Raw genomic sequence first — 15,496 nt, forward strand, 5'->3', positions numbered from 1 at the left:
AGCACTGTCAACTTCTGTAAAGAAAGTCAGAGGAGATAAGGAAGTTCCCTATGTTTTGCATCTATCTTTTTCCTAATCTAATTTGCAGAGGTGTTGACCACCTTTGACCCTTGCTACTATCTCCAGCTGAGCCTGCAAAAACACAATAGATGTTTTTTGCATCTGAATTTGTTCTGAAATAGCAAATGAGGCCTTCCTAACACAACCCATTGTATAAAGATAATCAGCTGCTTCAAAAAGTTTGTCCAACATGTTCTCTGAACCCACCTACATAGAGAAACCGATCAATTATAACACTACCTAATTTTAAGATACAGTATTTGTCTTTATAACTATTCTTCCAAAGAGATTAAGAATTTCTTTTAAACATAAATACTAAGATATCTTTACATATTTCTCTTTCAAGCCATTTTCCATATGCATCCAAATGAAAATTTGTCAACACCAACATGACTGGATTGTCTTGATAGTGTTTACACATAGGATGCATTATTTGACACGCATTCAGTTCTGGAGCAACTTTAACTGAATTATTCATTCAGTTTCCAGAGTTTTGTTTCAGAAAAATAAACTGCCTGAGGAAATTTTGATTTTTTTGGTGCTATCTCTTCTGCCATTGTATAGGAGTTCACAATCACTTAACAGAGGAAAGCAATTTAAATTAAAATCTTGGGGTATGAAGGAAGCCTTTTCTTATTAAATTTTGAATACACAGTAGTAACTGCCAACCATTTAATCAAGTTATTGTTCAGCTTTGGGAGAAAAAAAATAGGTGTCCAGTAATAGCATATGCTAGGTAAAAGACTCAAGAGTGAATGCTCAGTTTACATTCTCTTCAAGGTCTGTCACTCAAATAATTTCATTGATTTTCCTCTATAATCACAAAGTTAATATACTCTATTTTACACTTTAAGTATTCCAAATGCAAATCTAAATTTTAAAATAAAAATTCATCTAAATAAAATTCTATTAAAAAAAACTAAAAACTTTTCGTTCAAGAAAAATTCAAAGTAACTAACAAACAGGAGGAAACTACAAAAATGCAAGTGAAGATGGTCACAAAAGCATGTTTCACTGTCAGGTTTGGAGGTTTATTCTCAATTGAGTAAGGGTGAATTCACACAGATATTATCTGCCTGTGTGAGGCTTTTATTATGAAACACATTACGCTCTTCAGTCTCCTATAAATTTATCCACGAATTTTATCAGAATTTCTTAAGCACTAAACTTAAAACAAATCATTATTATTGACCCAAAGTAGAAGACTAGACCCATTATATGACACAGCAGTGGTCCATGAAAGGCAGAAATGCATCTGTTGATGCAGAGTCGCCTCTATGGCAACTTTCATCTGAAGAACCTGAGGTAGATTCCAACATCTTTACAAACAAGATCAATATTATGAACTTTACTTGCAAATGACAAAACAGATAAAAATGGTTCCTGACAACAACAATGTAAACAGGTGTCTAAGCCCTAACAGGCTGTCTAAAAGGCTGCAATGTTTACCCATCTTCATATAAAAAAAGTACTTCTGAAAGTATGAAAATCCTAGAAAATAGGCCGAATCAGACTCTAAGCAGAAAGAGAAATTTGGACATCTGCTTAGGATTGTCAAGAGTTACAGAGAAAAAAATATGCCAAACTATGAGGTCAACTATATCTTACATGTGATGGATCCAGAGCAGGGCTTTAAGTGTCAAGACAGCTGGTTTGATACCCAAATAGTTATCACATTTCTCAGCTTTGGCAACTACTGCTTTTGGCTAGGACAGGGCTTATTTTCTTCAAAGCAGCTGGTATAGTGCCATATGTCAGATTTGTGACCAAAACAGTCTGGGTACCACACCTATGTTTTAGCTGATGGCCAGCAGTGCTTGCACAGTGTCAGGGCCTTTTCTTCTCACATTGCCCCACCAGCGAGGGTCTGGGGGCACATGCGAAGCTGGGAGGGGACACAGCCAGGACAGCAGACCGCAGCTGACCTGAGGGATACTGTGGCAATGTGCCTAGGGGAAGACAAAGAGTTACGCTGTCCCACCCCAAACCCCTTGTGAAGGGCGGCCCAGGTGTTCTGATTGGGTTTGAGTCCCTGGGGGATTCTCCCTTGCTGTGTTTCTAGTGGTCCCTGACCCTGAACTCCACCCTCAAAGGTGGAGACCCTCAGGAGTTCTGTCCCTCAAAAACCCCTGCTGTGCCTCTGTTTGGGGCTCTCTGTTCTGGACCTGGGTTTGTTCCCATGCTGAATAAATGGTTTCATGAACGGGAGCCCGTCTCGATGGTGCTCCATGCTGGTCCCCAGAATCCTGCTGCTTCCCTGGACAAGATCCTGAGGTTGCTAACTGCAACAGGATACCCCATACCATGACATCACACTTAGCAATACAAGCTGGGGGAAGACAGAAAGGGGATGGGGATATTTGGAGTTACAGCATTTGTCTTCCCAAGTAACCATGTTGTTAGACAAAGACCTGCTTCTTCCAGGAAAACAGTTAAACACCTGCCAGCTGATGGGAGACGTGAAATAATTCTTTTTTACTTTGCTTTACCTGATGAACTGTCTTTATTTCTTTATTTCCCCACCCCACACTCTCATCCTTCCCAACCCCTTCTCCATCCCACTGTAGAGGCAGCAGCTATGTGGTGCTCAGCTGCCTAACAGCACTAAACTACATAGCAACCTTTTTCCTTTATGTAAAGCTGAGCTCAATTGCATGTGGCTTCTGGCCCTAGCATTGCCCATAAAACTTGTACATAATCTACAGATAGCAGAAGCACATAAGCAATGTACTTGTCACAGGTTTTGGTGAAGATGATTATTTTTGTCATATTCAGCAGAACTTAAAGTGACATCTGGGTCAAAAGAATTCTTCCTCTGAAGAGGTGAATGTCATCTACATACACAGACTTTTCTTATAAAAATCAATGTGCATAACTTCTATGGATTAATTTGAATTCAGGACTTTAAACATCTCCATATTGAACTGAGAGCTACATAGATCAAATGCCACTTTTCAAACAAGTGTCTGACTCTCCAAAGATATTTCAGCATCTCTTTATCACTTGTGAGCAACTATCACTATCCGGCTACAAGAGCATAAACCACACAGCAGCACAGTTTTTATGATGCACCCAAGTAACCACAACAGTCAAGGAGACAAATACACTTATAAATAAGGACAATATTAAAACTCACAGGATCTCGAAAAGACACCCTTCAGCCTCAGTAAGCTTTGAAGATCAGGTTTAAACCAGATCTCTGAATAAAACAAATGGTTAACCAGAAAGCTAAAAGCACAGCACTCTCATTTGTTACCATACTAAGTGTCATACCAAAAGCCCATCTCAGGTGAATCAAATGTTCAGAGTACATTCCAGATGCAAAATATCATCAAACCAAGTCAGAACAATTAAAAGCAGAGTCTAGAAATAAAAGGAAGTAATTAATTCAATGGGTTCTTTCAAGATATAAAAAGAAGAAAACCTCCTCTCCCACAAATTAAACAAGAAACCCTTAGAGCAAGACATATCTGAGATGAAAAAACTGTATTAAAATATCTATGAAACAAGCAGTAGCCAATTAAGTCTATCTTATAAACAGAAAGGAAAACAGGAAGAATGTACATCAAAATGTGCACAAAGGTTTTGAAGCAAAATGAACCCCAAAATAAAATGGTATCAGAACAAAGAGGTAAAATCACAATTAAATGGCTTATGCTATCTCTATTTTTTCATGGAAAAAAAAAATCTAAGATTGCTTTTGGGGTTTGTGACAAGGCATTTATTGAGTAAGAACTGGCAGTTCTGAAACTTTTCTTCTATTCCATCTACTTGCCACATAAAGTGACGTGCTGGTCCCTGGCCCTAGACCTGCAGCACACAGATCTTCACTCTGGCAGTTACAGCAGAACCTGAGGCATGATAAGCTTTAAGCTGTAAAGCTTTGTAACAGCCCCTCTTCACAAAATACATGAAGCCTTTGTCTTGCCTTTTGTTTTTTCTTTGTCTCACGCTACTCTCAACTCCAAAGTTGATTCATCTAGTACCATAAGATAGGTGCAATTGTGAGAACAAGGCTTTCGTCTTTCTGCACTAATACAAAACAGAAATTTAAAATTCAGTTAGCCACAAGAAACCTTTCTACTAAACAGCTTCTTCCCCCTTCCAAAACACATCTGCTGAGAAGTTAATTGCTTTACAGGGTATCTTGTCACAGGATCATCTCATCAAGGGGTTCATGTCATCACTGGAGGATTTGTATGTATCGTAAAATAAATTCATCCATATTCTAGAGCCAAGTTGTTGCAGTGACAGAAGGCAACTGCAGGCTACGGATTGCAGGCATTGCCTTGGCAGCCACACTCGTGCCAGGGCCCTGCCCCTGGTGTTGCCGCAGCACTGTGCAAAGGCACTCAGCACTCCTGGGAGCTGCCACTCCTCCTCCGCATTAACCACCATCTCTGCAACACTAATTCCATGGCTTCATTCCCTGGTTCCTCAGTTCTCCCCGCAGGTTCACCTGATAACCCACATCTTCCTTTTCCCATGGTATTTTCCAAATGTCCAGTTTAGTCTTGGTTGTTTGAAAGATAACATTACACTCTATCCACAAATAACTAATTGGCCATGACTGGAGAGGTGTATGAAATAGTAAACATAGAACAAACCATTATATTGGTTCTAAAATTAAATTTAGATAGAAACTGCCAGCAGACAGGCAGAAAAGCACTCTGCAGGGACAGCACATTTTCCACAACATCTGACACACTGGGGAGGTGAGAGCATGGTTCTGCTCAAATCAGTGAGAGTTCTCATTGCCGACTGCACTGGGTTGTCCCCCAGGGATACTGCATGGTACATCTTTCAGACAAGTTTAAGGTAAGCAGCTGGTGTGACAGAGAAAAATTCAGCTTGGGCTGAAAAAGTCCAAGTTGCCTTAGTTGGCACAGTGGTAGTTATTAGTTATTTGCTTTCACTATTGATGTGCTGAGGAGGATGCCACTGAAACTGCAGCCCAATTAAGTAATGCAGTTTCCACCAATTCTTTCATTTACTGCCTGGCAATTGCATGTTACCTTACTCCTGTGCCAAGGCTCAAACTGCCATCTTCCTCCTTACTGCTTCTTTGATGTATCATTCCATTGGTAATACAGATCACAACAAGGATGCTTCACATCATTAAAATATTTGAAGTGGAAGCAGATGCTAATATCAGATTTTTTTTCCCCATTAAAAAAAACAACACCAAAAAAGCTACACCAACCAGCTCACTAAACACTCATCCCAACTGAGTATTCCTCAACTCACAGAAAAACCTCACCTTCGGAAGCATGAGACCACCTTTGCCATTTCCTCAACTGGCACATTTGCCAAGCAGCTCACTCCCACAGCACTGAACCAGGAACTCTGTTGTGCCCACGCTCAGAACTGAGTCTACCTGACCCCGCTATGTACTGAGGACCATCCAAAGACCACAGAGGCTGGCTGGTCCTGTTCACACACCACTGCTGCAGTAAGACCCCAGAGCCCCACTCGGTGCTTCCAAGCTTGACACCTTCCACCTCTGAGCACCCCATATGCCTCCAGCTCCTCACACCCAAGGAACAAATGTGACTGATCCTGCACCACTGCTGTCAGTTTTCTGTTGCCAAATCATCAAACATGAGAACTGTCAGGTTTTGGGGTATTAAGAAATGCAATTGAGCAGTCTCTACCTCCCTGCAGCCAACTTGAGGATTTTGTAAAGACCAAATTCCTAAAATAATCACTTTCTGGGTAACTGCACTAAATTGCCAAAGAAAAACACCTCAACTATTAGACCACTTCATAAAACTCTGGGCTGGTTTCACAGATCTCAGCAGTCTCACCCCTGTTTGCTCAATCGTCTTCTCAAGCCCCACGACACTCAGGAGGTTTCAGATCTTTTGGAAAGGCTCTGTACTATTTGCTGCATGAACACTCAGGTCTCAAGTCTGCTGCTGAATAGTTCAGACGGGTTCTCACCTGCTCTTCAACACAGATCTAATGTTTTTACAAAAGTATTTAACTCGAATTATGCTATAATTTTCTCAATTCGGCTCCAGTATTATCCTGTATGACTTGTAGTTCTAAACTCTAGTATTAAGCTAAGCACTTCAAATGGAAGAGTTCATTTATTTCTTAGATCTCAGTTAATCTGCCTGGCTGGAGCAAGATAATTGTTTTTACAATCTGAAAGGAAAAATCTCAAAACATTTGCTTTATCTGGTTGACTCTTAAATTACTATGATCACCTCTCTGTCCATATGACTCTCACACCAAAAAATATAAAGAAAATAGAGCCAAGTAACAGTAGACTTCTGAAAAAAATTCACAAAAAAAATCCAGATACATTTCAAACTATGCAAGCTAAATTTTTCAGAGACTGTTCTTGTAACTAACCACACCAATTTAAAGATTTATTGCTTTTAACATTAAAAAATGTCTACATGTATATTGGACCAGTATACAAATACTTGAGAATTTGATAATACACCTAGTCACAAACTTCTGGAAATTACTAAACCATTTGAGGCTTGCCAGTCTTAAGATCATTCCCTGTACCATTATCCATCCTCTCTCTCTGACACACCCAGAGCATAAAAATACAAGGAATGCAAGATGCCAATGGTAAAGCATAACACAATACTCACGTCCTGTTGAAGCCATCAACCTGTCTACCAACACTTACAATTCACCAGGAAGCACCAGAAGTCCCCAGTTCTGACTGGGGGGCAGGGGCAGAACAAAACCATTACTGAGTCTATATTCAGCAGTATTTGGTCTTTGCAGGTACCAAACTCTGGCTCCATGGGTCCCTAAAACTCTGCCCCAAGCTACTATGGAAGAGACCTTTAAACTCCTGGAGATAAGCAGCACCTGCATCAGTTCCTGAAAGGAGCCAAAAGCATATGCAGATTCCATGTTGAGCAGGAGCTATGTGAGGCCTCTCTGCTGAAGCCAGTACCCAGATAACTGTACAAGTGATTTCTGCCTTCTAGGGGTGGTCAAAGGGTCTAAGACAGGCAGGCATAGATATGGATTGTTACCAGTTTTTTCTCTAAAACTTTTTCAGCACTTTCATAAATACTTATGCATTCTCGCAATTCTCTCAATGAAGTATAAAAATTATTTTTGTGGGGGATAAAAAAAAATTTACATCATAATTGGGGACTGGATTAAATCATATCATTCAGTGTTTGGTCACACCCATACTACCATTCTGCTGATGTATTAGCTATTTAGTGAAAAACCCTGGCTATTTAAAAGCTTCTTTAAAAAGAAAATAATGCTGACTGTATCCTCAACATTTCCTTGCAGTTAACTATAGTAACTGTAATGATAGAGACTGATGGCAGCTGATGTGGCATGCCAGCTGGAGGTCTCTCTCATGCTAAAAATTTTAGAGCTTTCTGACAAACAAAAGGGAAAACCAGTAGGTGAAAATTAACTTCCAGTCCACAATACCACAGATCTGATGTTGGGTGCACCCGCAATGCATAATTACACCACTCCACCGAAGTAACCATTTCTCTGACAGCTTCTACTACAGAGAAGTAGAAGAGAGACTTGGAGACCAGAGAACCAATCTGGGTCACAAACTCATATTTCAAATAGTGAGACTAAATTACCTAGCTGCATAGCACTGACCACACCCTCTTCCCTCTCAAGAGAAAGTGTTTTATAGTAACTAAATCAGCAAATCCCTCTTTTAAATGCATCCCTTAACCTTCTTTAAATTCACTACACTTTAATAAAAGTCACAGAACTTTGTTTAGATCAGTTGAAAACCCCAGGTTGGCAGCCAGAATATCTTATTTTTAAGAACTCAGAGGTCTTGGATTCCCACATTTGGAGGCTCTCACTTTAATTTATTTATTTTTCCAATTAAGAAGTTCTACTGCTCATGCATTTTTTATTCCCTAATGCACTCTTCTAACATAAAAGAAGCAGACAACATGTTTTTTCAGTTGGATACTACTTCCAAGCCTGCTCCAGTTTCATAATCTATGCTCTTACCAACCCCCTCCATCAAACAGTTAAGAGTATCCATCAAAATCACAGGCTTTATTCACAGCAAATGGCACTCCAGCACAGATTTTCACTGGAAGAACATTAATTTTTTCATCAAAGCACCTTTCTCTCCCTTCTATGCCCAGAGTTCAAGTAAAGGAACATGGATACTGTCTAAATAGGTGAGTACCTTTGTAGCAATATGGCTGATGATAAATAAAACAATATTAAAAAAAAAATAAATTAAAAACCCACAAAACACCTTTCAGGCTTACCCGTCCAGATTAATCGGCTACTCTGAGAACAACTTGGAATTTCTGTTTTGCAAATAAATTGTCAATAAATACATTTTGATACAGTACCTGCCATCTCCTAAACTGTAGGCTCCATTCTATTCCCTCACTCTTCTCAACACCATTACAACACAACATATTTCTGTGCTGTTACTGTCATAGGGGACACACAACCCAGTGGACAGCAAGGTGCCACAGGAACAATACAGACTCCACAACTGAGACTAATTCCCGGAGAAGTCAAGCATCAGATCTTGTAGGAGTTGACAGCCTCTCGAGGTTGCTAATCTCCCGAGAGGACAGGTATGAACAGAGGCCCAATATGCACTGCATATTGCAATAAAGCACCGCAGAGTTAATTTGACCATAGATACCAATACATAAATATCTATTAGTACTTTTAAATATCATAATACATAAACATACATAAATATCTATTAGTACTGGTTGTTTAAGGACAGTGATGCAGTTGCTCTAGCTGAATCTAAACATTCACCAGAAAATCTCTGACAAACCCTTTTTGCCTAAAGCAGGGTGGCACAGATCCTACCAAAAGCAGGGAAGCTAATAGCCAAGTTACTTTGAGCACAGGTTTTACTTGGGCATCAGTAAGTAGTACATTTATAATTAATGCCATCTTTTCATTTTTCTAAGCTTTCAGAACTTTACTAGAATGTTAAAAGCATGTTAGCAAGTGCACCCATTGCTTCTTATGTCAGTTTTCTGAGACACATCTCTGGCTAGAGGTTACTGTCTAGGCCCAGCATGAAAGCTCTTCAAGTAAGTGAGGAGAGTCCAGTGACATTCAGCAGGTTTCCAGTCTGGACTTTAAGGTATCTTTTTTCTCTCCCATGAAGATGGGCTGAGAAATTTGAGGCTGTTCAGCCTTGAGAAGGCTCCTTGCTCAGATGACCTTCTAGCACCTTCCAGTAGCTAAAAAGGCCTGGAGGAGGCCTCTCCAAGAGAGCTGGAGAGGGACTTTGGACAAGGAAACAAAATGACAGGACAAGGGAAAATAGCTTCCAATCAAAGTTGGGTGCGTTCAGATTAGATAATAGGAAGAAATTCTTCACTGTGAGGATGGTGAGGCCCTGGCACAGGTTGCACAGAGAAGCTGTGGATGCCCCATTCCTGAAAGTGTCCAAAGCCAGGTTGGACAGGGCTTGGAGCAACCTGGTGTAGTGGAAGGTGTCCCTGCCCATGACAGTGGATTGGAACAAGATCAATTTAAAGTCCCTACCAACCCAAATCGTTCTATGATTCCTGAGTTAACAGCTCCAAGCTCTAACATCAAACTCAGCTACATTTCCCACTCCTTGTTCTTGAAGGAGTACTAAAAGGAGCCAGTAAGATGCAGCAGGACGTGTACTTGGACAAATAAACTTCCTTTGATACATATGCTTTCCCCTTCACATGACATCTCATGAGAACAAAGACTATTGCACTGTTTAAAAGGTTTTGTTTTAAAGCACTACAGGTATTTGCTAGTTTCCAAGTACTTTTCCCTAGCCTACCCAGGTCTGAAAAATCAAGTTGACTTTGAACTGAATCCAAAAGATAATAAAGTACAAATGTCAAAGCAATTTTACAAATCAGAGTAATGTGGGTGATAGGGCTGGGAAGAGAAAAAGTAGATTTGACTATCTGTTTACAAATTAAAAGCTTCTTCTCCAATGCTTTCTGATCAACTGCAGTTCTTGGAGGCCAGAGACTAGCTTTGGGTATCACGGTGTCATGGGGTGACTTTACCTTTAAGGTGGTTTTGGGAGCTAAGGAAGTTGAAGTTGGTGGTGACTGATGGGAGTCTTTTCTCCTGACCAATTATCGGTCGTTACTGGGAATAGACAGCAGTTTTGACCATTGAAAAGTAGGATCAACTTGTGAACCCTACCTTAAGATGTAAAGTCAGAGCACTCTTAGGCTCTTTGTTCCCTGGCTGTGAAAGGTACCAGAGCTCCAGCTGGCCTCCTGTTCCCTGCCCAGCCATGTGGCCCAGGCCGGGGCTGGGCTGGGCCTGCCGCATCTCCCAGCCGGGAGATGGGGCCTGCAGGGCTTGCTCCGGGCTCTGGCTGGACCAGGCCGGTCCCTGGCTCGGCTGCAGTTTTTGCTGTGACTGAATTCACCAGAGACTGCCGAGTAAAGAAAAGAAAAAGCTCTTGACCTGCGGCAGGCTGAGACAGTGACCACACTCTCCAGAGCAGCCATGAAGAATCTCCTATCGAAGACAGCTCCAGCTCCTGCTCTGGCAGAGATCACAGAACCATCTACAAAGCCTGGGCAAGATTTTAACCCTTTCATTACCCAGATGAGACTTGCAGATTAATCTTTTTATCCAGAGAAAGAAAAAGAGAGTCATCAACATGTAAAGAGACTTTATAAAACTAACAGAGACAGTAAAGAAAAGAATTGAGTTTCAGAAAAGGTAGAGAATAAGGAGATGCTTTATGAGCTGAAATACCTTTCTGTTGAGGCTATAGAAATAGACAATAAAGTCTTGAAAAAACTCCTTTAATTCATGACAGTATATAAGGAGGAATAGAGTGTTCAAAGTGTAAATTTTGAGTAAAAAGTAGAGTAATTGTGATACAGTGAAGTGCTGGAATAGAGTGAAGCGAAAATTTGAAGCCTTGAGGGGCAATGAGAAAACTGTTTTCCAGTGAAGCTCACAGAAACAGATGAAGAAGACTTTTGCCTTTGAATAACTCATGCTTAAAAATGACATCCCTAAACTCATGGTCCATACAAACCTCAGAGTGATGTGAAATGGGAGGAGTGAGCTCTGATAACAGCATACCTGGGCAGCTGACATCAAGACAATAGAAAACTATAGCAGAAATAGTTTTCTTGTGAGAAACTCCGTAGATTAGCAGAAAGAAACTTCTCTTTCTCTACAAAGACTGATGAAAAGACTCTAGCAAGAATTGTGACTGTTTTAAACACCAAAGTTCCAAAGTTTTTGTCTCTTTTGTCATGTGAACAAGAGAATGGTGAGTAGTAGGGGATAAAAAGGGTTTTCTAGAAGTTTACTCTGGTGTTCTTATTCTTGTAGTTTGTTAATAAACTTTCTTTATTCCTTTTAAGTTTTAAGCCTGTTTTGCTCTTGTTCTAATCCATATCTCACAGCAAAAAATAAGTAATCTTTTTTAGTTACTGGTTTAAAACCACGACACACGGTATGAATTCTGTAGCAATACTAGTTTGTGACTGGGTATTTTTCCAATGCAAACACTTGCAATGCACTCTCGGGTACAGTTTAATTTTAGTAACATTGCATTCACAAATCAATCACTCACAATAGCCTTCCAAACATATAATACATTACCACACCCCTAAACAAAAGAAGTAATGCATTTATGCAAATTGAGGCATGTCTGTAAGGAAAAGATGTTGCAAAGCCATAAAGAAACACAGTAGAAATTCGAGGCATTAATTTTGGCAGTCAATTTATTTTCTTTTCCCTTTTTGTTTTGCTGGCAAAAACAGTAAACAAAAAGCTGAGAACTTCTTTAACTAGATTGGTACACAGGAAGCTCAATTCTTGTTCTGATGACACCAAACCTCTGCAGTTGGTGGGACAGGTGAATATACTGCACTCATATCCTGCTTCCTCTTGTTCATTCAAGTCTGCAGAAACATCACTTCTCACTGGGCATCCTGAACTCTGCTAAGAGCCAGACACCACACCAGCCTAAAATACTGACATTTACATGTTAGGTCCACACCTCTACTCTCTGGACTCTAGTCACACTTTCAGCTGCAGGTTTCTTAATGTAAAGAGTAAAATGTGACCACCTGATCAGTATACAAAGATGTTAACCCAGTTGAATATTGTTACCATAAGGTGCCTCCTTCGTTAAACACCTTATGTCCAATGTTGTTGTGACAGCCTTGTTAAATGCCACCTTGCCTTGTATATTGCCTCTGCTGCTCCCGGCACACCCTAATGGCAACCGATGACATTCCCCAGTATGTAGATGAGCATATTCCCATGGGGATTAGCACCAAAAGTGGAATTAACATTTAAAGACCCATAGAATCAGCGAGCCATGGCACAAACTGGACTCCAAACTACGTCGAGGAGCAAGGGAGAACATTGAGCCACTTACTGATGTTCCGGGCCACGTCACCGTAACTATACAACACTTGCTATGCATGAACAGCCTAGGTTTCCAAGGGGCCAGCGTCTTCCCGGGGACTCGCGTGAGCACGGAAGCCTCAGCTCTGCCATGCAGCAGAGCTAAACATCTCTTCCTCTCTGTCATCCATCAGGAGCAAGGGTAATGTGTGCAGTCCTTCGCCCCCCCCATCTACAGCTGACCTCAATAAAGACATTAAAAAGGAGCTGGTCTCCTTGCCCATTCTTTTCACATAACACTAACATGAAGAAGGTATAGGGCTTTCAGTAGTGTTCAGAGGTACTGCTCATTTACTTGCTCTTCATTTTCACAGCTTTGACACTTCTTGCATTGTCATAAGAAAATGCCAAGATGAACAAGACATTGACTCATTTTCTGAGTGCAAAGATATAAAGGGTTAAGATATAACCAAACTAACACAAACATTCACTGAATTCTCTAATTAACTGAACAGTGATGCCACAGCTGACTAAGGAACTTAGAGACTTCCCCTTCTCTTTTCCCCCTCTCATTTAAACTTTTACTATGATCTGTCCTCAAGTCATGCTTTCAGAACTATTTCCATTACTCTTCCAAAGAAGTTATCATAAAACACCACAATACACAGCCAAATAGAGACATCTAGGTACGGATTTATGATGGAAGCAACCTCAGGATGTACCACCTTAAGGGACATGGTTAGATGGATCAGCCCTGTTTAGAGCTACCTGACAGATTGCTGGACATATTTGTCACTTTATAAGGCAGCACATCTCATTCCATAATTGCATTTACCTATTTCTGCCTTTTACTGTAAAGAAAATCAGGTCACAACCATGACTCTGTGCAGTTCTCATGTCCCTGGATAGAATTCTGCACCAGGCAGTCATTTTGTGTTGTCTTCATTTTACATTCTGTGCAAGAAAGCAGCCAGCTAAACAATCTGCTAAAAAGGGTCTTCCCAAAACACATTTGCTGTTCACAAAAAAAAAAAATAAAAAAAAAAAATCAAAGTAGATAACAAAGAACTTGTCCCAAAACCCAGTATGTCAAATAAACAAAGAAAAAACATTCTGTTGAAAGCAAAGAAATAGAAAAACACATAAATAATGGGAACATAAATCAAATGACTGAAATGAGAATCTTTGCAAACTGTAGATTTCATGCCTCAATGAAATTAAAATTACTCTCAGCATTTAATTGCTTCTAAGGTTCAAATAAGGTCCAATAAACAACATTCCTTCCGATTAGATTTTTCAGTAGTTAATGGAGTTGCAGAAAATGGCTGTACCATTCGTCTCAAAACAGTATCGCATAATTACTTGGGTCAAAATTAAAAATTTTTCAAATGTTCCAAAAACTGCATACTCCTATAATATTCATCTAAGTTTATTCTGCCTGTCTAAACAAAATGAAGACTTCCAAAAAAATATCTGCTATAATCACCCAATCCATGTAAGTGCCACAATACCAAAATGCATATGCTGATCCTCTCACTGAACACGAAGGATTTTTTTTTAATTCATTTCGGTGCAATAAGGTACAAAAGTAATGGTTTGTTTTCCTCATTCATAAAGCCTATTATGAAAGTCCCAATCTCAAGCTCTCTGACTTTCCTCATCAGCCACTAAGTCTGAAGTCTACAATACATTGTGAGATCAAGTCACAGGGCAAAAGAGAGTCTAGGTTTGCTGTTTTTCATTCCTGAAATCCTGGCAATATGCCATCTCGCAGCCTTCACAAATTCTAATGGAAAAGACAGAAGGCCCTTCAGAAAATAAAAAACATTGGTGACAGTCATGCAAAAAGAAGCTTCCAGGTCTCTCGGAAGTTTCTAAATGGGGCAGCACGTGTAAAAATCATAAAAAGCTACATTGTCTGATTATGTAAAATAAAATTAAAGTGTCTCTGATGAATCTATTTATTCTTCAAGTTCTCAGGTATGCCAAGTGAAGCAGTTCACAACAGAACAGACTGCACATCCATCCATCACACTTAAATGCAATCACTGGCAAACGTAACATCAGCTACTGCTTAAACTACAGAGATGCATTTAATACTCCCCCATCAGCAATCAACCTTTTCCACATTTGTTCATAATCACAATGAATTGTTCCTTTTAATACTTTGTTTTTCTTTTCTTATCCCATGGCAGTTTAGCGTGCTTCTTGAATGAGGAATTTATAGGGGAAAAAAAATAAATCTCCTTTTCAAATTATATTCCTGTAATTAGAGATTATTTTTTAAATAAATACAAATTGCAGAACATAGTTGCTTACCTGTTGCAGTCCACATGGAGCAGAAGATGGGATGCACTAAGTGACACAGCAATCTTATGCCACTGTCCATCTGCCAGGCGGTATGGGAACACCTCTGTTCTTGTCTTCCCATTAAACCTGTAGTGATACCTGATCTCATCCCGCAGGCCACTGCTCTCCAGTTCAAAATAGCTGCATTGAAAACATGAAGAATCAGTTCCACTCTGGGATATCATCGTTGTCACTGTCTTCTTAAGTGATAAGATTTCTTTAAGCAAACATCACAATCTAAAGAAATTTTTAAAGTTACTCAGCATGGATTAGCAGCTAATTAATTTTTTTAAAAGAAGAGACAAGGCTATACAATTCAGAGCAGTACAAAACCAGCAATACTAATTACATGAAAACAGCTCAAAGTACCACTTGTTAGCCCAGGAAACTGAAGTCCTCTTTTCAACCATAGAAAACTACAAAAAAAACAAGCTTTATTTTTTTATACCGAAATATTTTGTATGACTGCAGGCTTTGTAAGAAATTGAAAAATTCTTAGAATGGTTATATAGAGAATGGTATATATATAATTACCACAAATAAAAAGCCATTAAGGTAAGAAACCACCAGGTAATCATTATATTTGTATTTACTACTTGCATACCCAGTTAAAAAACTGCAACTGTTTATTTTTAGGACTCCCCTACATGCAATTGTGCTTAACTCATTTTCTGACTTCAATTGTTACTGCCATGATTGTTCAGCTTTACAAGGAAAGGACAAAACCTCCCAGCTGGATTAGGTGTCT

General features: G+C 39.7%; 1 protein-coding gene across 3 annotated transcripts in view; it reads right to left on the reverse strand.

Annotated features, from left to right (window-relative positions):
* The window catches only part of NELL1 (neural EGFL like 1), a 333,120-nt gene that overhangs the window by 279,466 nt on the left and 38,158 nt on the right, over window positions 1-15,496 (reverse strand). For all 3 annotated transcript variants that reach the window (XM_015631302.3, XM_015631301.3, XM_015631300.3), the window contains exon 4: window positions 14,719-14,889. In XM_015631302.3, the coding sequence (XP_015486788.1) occupies window positions 14,719-14,889 (171 nt within the window). The remainder of the gene's footprint in view (window positions 1-14,718; window positions 14,890-15,496) is intronic.

Source organism: Parus major, chromosome 5 (assembly GCF_001522545.3).
Source record: "Parus major isolate Abel chromosome 5, Parus_major1.1, whole genome shotgun sequence".
NCBI classification, from domain to species: Eukaryota; Metazoa; Chordata; class Aves; order Passeriformes; family Paridae; genus Parus; species Parus major.